This window comes from Loxodonta africana, chromosome 25 (genome assembly GCF_030014295.1).
Source record: "Loxodonta africana isolate mLoxAfr1 chromosome 25, mLoxAfr1.hap2, whole genome shotgun sequence".
Classification (NCBI taxonomy): Eukaryota; Metazoa; Chordata; class Mammalia; order Proboscidea; family Elephantidae; genus Loxodonta; species Loxodonta africana.
The window spans coordinates 23047025-23053577 of NC_087366.1; the positions used below are offsets into that span (position 1 = coordinate 23047025).

At 37.8% G+C, this 6553-nt stretch overlaps 1 protein-coding gene across 11 annotated transcripts in view; it reads left to right on the plus strand.

Moving 5' to 3' along the window:
* Window positions 1-4779, plus strand: part of TOR1AIP2 (torsin 1A interacting protein 2) — a 48275-nt gene extending 43496 nt beyond the window's left edge. For all 11 annotated transcript variants that reach the window (XM_023549225.2, XM_023549221.2, XM_064276568.1 and 8 more), the window contains one exon: window positions 202-4779. In XM_023549225.2, coding sequence (XP_023404993.2) covers window positions 202-974 — 773 coding nt within the window. In that variant the 3' untranslated portion in view covers window positions 975-4779. The remainder of the gene's footprint in view (window positions 1-201) is intronic.
* Window positions 4780-6553: the final 1774 nt, after the last annotated feature.

A 6553-nucleotide genomic window follows, 5' to 3' on the forward strand; every position in this document is an offset into this window, starting at 1 on the left:
CCTTTTAACAAAGATATTGTGTCTTCAGTAATTTAATCTGTGAAGAAATTAATGAAAAGATATTTCTGATAGACTTTAATAGCAGAAAGTTTAAAGGAGTTAGGAAAAAGAAACCCACCACTACCAGTAAAATGTTCATTTCAGTTCACCACAGGCTTTGTTTCTACTCATATTTTCTCTAATTTTCCCATTCTCTGACAGGATACATCGTTTTTGCCCTCCTGGCCATAGGTCTGTGTATTTTTTTGCTACGTCCTATTACTCGCGACTATTTTTCTCAAGCCCAGCAAGTGCCCAAAAATCCAGCTTTGGAGGCCTTCCTGGCTGAGTTCACCCGATTGAAGGATAAATTTCCAGGCCAGAGCCCCTTCCTGTGGCAGAGAGGGCGTAAGTTTCTGCAGAAGCACCTCAATGTTTCTGACCCCACGGAGCCGGCCACCATCATATTTACAGCAGCTCGAGAGGGAAGAGAGACCCTGAAGTGCCTGAGCTACCACATTGCAGATGCCTACACCTCTTCCCGGAAAGTCTCTGCCATTCAGATAGATGGGGCTACAAGATCCTCACAGGACAGTGACACGGTCAAGCTGTGGGTCGACGTGGAGCTGAGCTCTGGATTTGAGAACGGCCGGAAGGCTGCTGTGGTGCACCGCTTTGAATCCCTTCCTGCTGGCTCTACCTTGATCTTCTACAAGTATTGTGACCATGAGAATGCAGCCTTTAAAGATGTGGCCCTGGTCCTGACCGTCCTACTAGAGGAAGAAACATTGGAAGCAAGTGTGGGCCCAAGGGAAACTGAAGAAAAAGTGAGAGATTTGCTCTGGGCCAGGTTTACCAACTCTAACGCTCCCAACTCCTTCAACCGCATGGACTCAGACAAATTGAGTGGGCTGTGGAGCCGTATTTCACACCTGGTACTGCCTGTCCAGCCAGTGAGGAGCATAGAAGAGCAGGGGTGCCTTTTAGAAAGCTAAGCACAGAGTTGATTATAGAAGGCATAGATTTTTGAAAAAGTCAGTTTCAAGTCCTTCCCATTTATGTGGACAGTGGTTGATAAATGCTAGGAAATAGCCAGAAAAACACAAGTGAGCTTATTTTAGAAAAAAAAACTTCATTTTTTTACTTTTCATAAGATTTTTGTAATCAAAGTGTGTCAAAGCTAAAAATTGACCTGATTTTTTCCCTCCCTTTCAGCATGGCATACATAATTGAGGGTTTTTTTTTTTAATCCCGAAATACAGCAACCAAGTATTTGCACAGGAAGATATTCTTGCTTCCCAGAGTAACTACAGAGTGATTTTTATTTTCTTGAATGAGACTGTAACGAACCTTTTTGATAGTGTTTGGACCGTGAATAAAGCAATTACAGTTATGAAGCAATGATAATATTTAGAAAAAAAATTATCACATGTTGAATATTTTTAAAAAACTCACTTTAATAACCTCGTTATGGGATTACATTGTAGACTAGCACTTTTGAGTAGTATGAAAAAAGAATATATGAATCAAACCATCTATTACTTACCTAAATACTTCCTGTCAGACACTATGCCTTTAATCCGTTAATGAGCTGAAGTAAAAGCAGCTATACTCAAGAAGTGTTTTTTTAAATGGGGAAACTGTTTATGATCGTTGGAAATGAGGAAATTCCAACTGGCTCTATCTTTACCTCAGCTTTCTTGAGTGATTCAGACCTGTGATTTCAGACCACCTGCACCCGCTCCCCTTTGAATGAGAACAGTTCAGCTTTTGATTATTTTATATATTGGGTCCTCCATAAGATTTAATTGTAACAAAGAGTTCCACTGATATTGAGGTTTGAAAACCACTGATTAAGTGCAAAAAGCATCTTAGAAGATTAGGAAACAGGTGGAAACAAATGCATTTAGACTTAGAGTAGGAACAGTGAGGGTGGAGTAGATTTGTTATGTAGAAGCACTGCTTCTGAAAGCACTACAAATGAACGGCAGAATGCACAGACTCGTGTTTACTAGCAGGTCTCTGACGCTATCGTTAATTTCTCTTAATCACCGTCTCTGTCTCCCTGAATGGAATTTTATAGTTGTCTAGGATGAGAGTTTGAGTGCCCTTTAAGCAGAATGTATTTTAATAACCAATCTAATACTAGGTCTTCTATTTTATATGGGCACATTGGCATAACTTTACAAAACCTTATTTGCTCTGCAGTGATGGAACATTGTATAATGCGGCTCATTTCTTGGCCAGTACTACTACTAGGTTAAGAATTAAAGAAATACAAGAGATGTTATATGCACTGAGAGGAAACAGAATGGTAGGTAGATTCTCTGAGGTATTAGTGGCCAATATTAATGGTTGGGCCATATTCTGTGATTGTAAGAAAGATTGAAAACAGGATTTATAGAGACAGCAGTTGATTTGCATTTGAGCTCTGAAAGCAGAAGTCTAGCATAGTGACTGATCCTCACCTAATGTTCTATTCCGTTATGTAGCATTTTAAGGAACTTTCCTAGATCCTGGAATGTTTCCACTGGGCTTTGGCCTCTTCTGCTTATCTGAGAGAATGTGTGTGTATGTATATATATGTATGCTAACCCACCAGCTGCTCCATGGGAAAAAGATGTGGCGGTCTGCTTCCTTAAAGGTTACAGCCTAGGAAACTCTATGGGGCAGCTCTACTCGGAAACAGTTGCTATCGAGTCGACTCTGACTCCTGTGTAAGTCAGAGTAGAACTGTGCCCCGTAAGGTTTTCAAATGGCTGACTTTTCAGGAGTAGATCACCAGACCTAGAGTTGCTATGAGTCGAAATCGACTGGACAGCACGCAACAATAACAAAAAATAGATCTATATTTAAGAACCCATGCAAAGTCATTAAAGTATGGAAGGGTTTTAGGAAACACTAAGAACGCAGGGATCTTTATTGATACCTAAAAAAGAGATCACAAAGACGTGGGGGAAGAATCTTACTGGAAATACCTGCCACAGGAAGAACACATAAATCTAACCAGCGCCTTAAGTTGTGCTCATTTGAGCATGAGGGCATATCTAAAGGAACAATTTGCATTTGGAATTTTGTAAAGGGATCTTCAGATAGAGTTGAGAAAAGCCCTAAACAAAGGTTAAAAGGTAGCAAATATAATATTAATGTCAATTCAAAACAAGATCGGAGAAAATGGAAGAAAAATCTATATACCATATTCAAAAATTATTTTTCCTGTATTTCTAGATCATAGGTACTAGAATTATGTCACACAAAACCAGTGGTGCCTTATAGGACTGAAAAGATGGCCTACTGACCTGTGCTACCTCAGATCTACAAAGGAACCAGTGTGAAGGGTACATATCTAACCTCTGTCAGCGACTCAGATTACAGTTGATATAAAGGTTCTTGTTTCTTCACTCAGTTGAATATAGCTTTCATTATTTCCTTTCAATGTAATTTAGAAAAAGAAACCCCCAAAAGTCACAACTTTTTTATGTACCGTTTGTTAATAACATTTTTCCTTCCATGTATAAGTGCGATCAACTAGTTGTCCACTGTTTCAAAAATCATTTTTAGAAGAAGCAATATATTAGAGCACTCTGGGTCTTCTCATGAATAAAATGATTACTTTTAAAGCACAAAACAATATATTTTTTAAATGTACAAATAATTAAAATCTATTATCTGGTGTACTTCCTTAGGTTATTTTCTGTTTGCTTATTTATACTTTCTACATTTTCAAGTTTTCAAATTTCCTTGTGTATATCTTTCATTACTACAATAGACAATTTGCTTACTTGCCTTAGAAAAGTAGTTCGTGGGCATATGATACCCACATGATACCTAAACATTACCTTTTAATTATTACGGAACAACTTTCTTTACATAATATATTAATATAAATCACTTCTTGAATAATATCAGAGTTGTAGAAACAACTGGTAGAATAAAAAACAGCCTCTAGACTGGAGATTTTTATTCCCTAAGGGTAAATTTTAAGTTTCTCATTTATTTTCCAGGGGTTGGCAGAGGTATTCCAGGGGGTTCATATCACTACCAGTAGTAATGCTATTTGTTTTTATTTCTGTTTTTTGAACAAATAAATAATTTGAGAGCCTCCAAACTTATGCAGGGTGGTTAGGAGGCTCAACATGCGTATGAGTCATTATTCTCTGTTAATCACTCAGTTGAACAGCGCTAGCCACTGAGCTGATCTTGACCTTTTACACAGTTTCACATTGTTTGAGATATATTTTTATCTGTTAAAGACAGAAGCATAATGAGCATTGATGTTGAAATGTAACAAATACAACATATGAAAGTGATGCTAATTCAGCAAGATGATCTTCACCAGTACTTTTAAATTGCATGTATCTGACCACAATTCTTATGTAGCCTATAAAGGTCTCTAGCACTTCCAAAACTAATGGTAAATAAAAAATACAATTATTATATCCAGTTAGGATTTTCACTGAGTGGGAATAAAGCCTCTGTCCATACACACAGTTTATTTGTGGAGAAGTACTTTCTAATAGCAACACAGAATATTTGCTATTTGAAAATAAAACATAACAATTGTAAAAATAAGCCAGTTTATCTTCGTAAAGCCCTCGCTCAACATATCATTTTATAATGTCTTATAATTTTATAATCATTCTATAATTTATCTGTTTTTCAAGTTGAACATATAGTTAAATTTCAATCTTCATTTCATGCTTTGTTCACCAATCTGAGCATAATGTATTTTAAAATTTGTATGTTGAAAAGTCACGGTTGGTTTTGCTTTTTTGCAAAATTAAAATACCTTGAACACTGTATTGCTTGTTCTTGGGAAAGTTGATGTTCTTATGTATTACGAATATTATTAATTATTATGAATCACTTCATTATCATAACCCATGTGATGAAATAATTATTTTTAGATGTTTCTAGAGGCATCTATGAGGTTATATAATACTGAGGTTTGTGAGTCACAAAGATTAGGAGATGTTTGTTGTGAATAATAATATATTTGCAAAAAAGACATTACCAATCCTAGAGAGAACTAAATAAAGTTAAAATACCCATGTAAAATCATTTCTCTGGATGACTTTAAAATATTTTTTATTCGTATTTATTTAAGTTTTATGTGTTAGGTTGTGAAGTAACTGATGCGGGCGTAAATTTGCCTGATTCAGATTGAGGCTGGGCTGTTAAACTCATTTCCAACTAATATATGGCCCTATAACTTACGTATCTATACAGCATTTCTTTTCAACCTCTTGAAAAAAAGAAAAATTATATGTATATGCAAATGAGTGACGAGCACTAGCCTGAGCCAAATGGCCTGAGAACACAAGCACCGACCCAATTGCTGTTGAGTTGACGCTGACTCAGAAGTGAGTCAGAGTAGAACTGTGCTCCATAGGATTTTCAAATGGCCGACTTTTCAGAAGTAGATCACAAGACCTTTCTTCCCAGGTGCCTCTGGGTGGACTTGAATCTCTAATCTTCTGTTAGTAGCAAGCCCATTAACCGTGTGCACCACCCGGGGATTCTGAGAACACAACCAGTATTCCCTAATCTGTGTTCTGTACAGACGTGAATCCTTTCCTCTTCAGTACCTTTCCTTCCAGTATTACTGCAGTGCCTGTTTCAGTTTGTTTTAATGTCTTATAAATGCATACATTGGCTCCTGTACTGGGAAATGTCCTCTTACTCTTCCTCACTGAGGCTTATAAACTAACTTTGCCCTTGCCTAAGAGCACTTATATGAACCAAAAGAACATTTTGGACTTGGGAAGCAGCAGACCGAGTAACATCGCCATAGAGCAGAGTTGGCAAGAAGGTGGTGTGCATGCCGCCATTGGCCCACAGCAGTTGCAGCCTGCCTTCTCTCTGGGCCCAGACTTGGCCTCGACACCCTCTTTACAAAGCTCCAGCAACTGCTCCCAGCTGATCAGAGATTGCATGAGATTTAAAGCTATTTGCTAACCCTGTAATAAAAGAAACAGCACGTTGAGTTTCAAATTCAACTGCACTTTGCTTTTTTGTACTTAAAAAGGAAATGGGCTTTGTCAGTGTGAATGTCAGAGTCCTTGGAATTCCCCTTTATGTAACCGTGATTTCCTTTTGCATCTGTTCCTTAAGTATGTTGAAGAATGTGCCTTACTCAAATTAGTTGTCTGGTTATTACCAAAAATAAATCTTAATTTTTCTCAGTTGACTGATTCTTGATTAAAGTTCCCAACATAGCAAGTTTATAGAATGGGCACTTGATTATTAATGGTGGGAAAGGAAATGGCCATCTTGTGGCAATAAGCTGTATAGCCAAAGAACCCTGTGAGGGTCAGGTGGCACTCATGGCCATCAGTGAAGTGGTGTGTGAGGACACTGGATCTAGAATTACTGCAGTTCTCTTTTAACCTCTTTCATGCACTGCATGTACTTAAAGAGGCTTTCTTGAGTAGGGGAGAAAGAATGTGGTAGTAGGTACCTGTTGCCGTCCAGTTGATTTTGACTCTTAGCAACCCTATAGGACAGGTCTGAGTAGAACGACTGTAATCTTTATGGAAGCAAGCGGCTACATCTTTCTCCTGTGGAGCGGCTG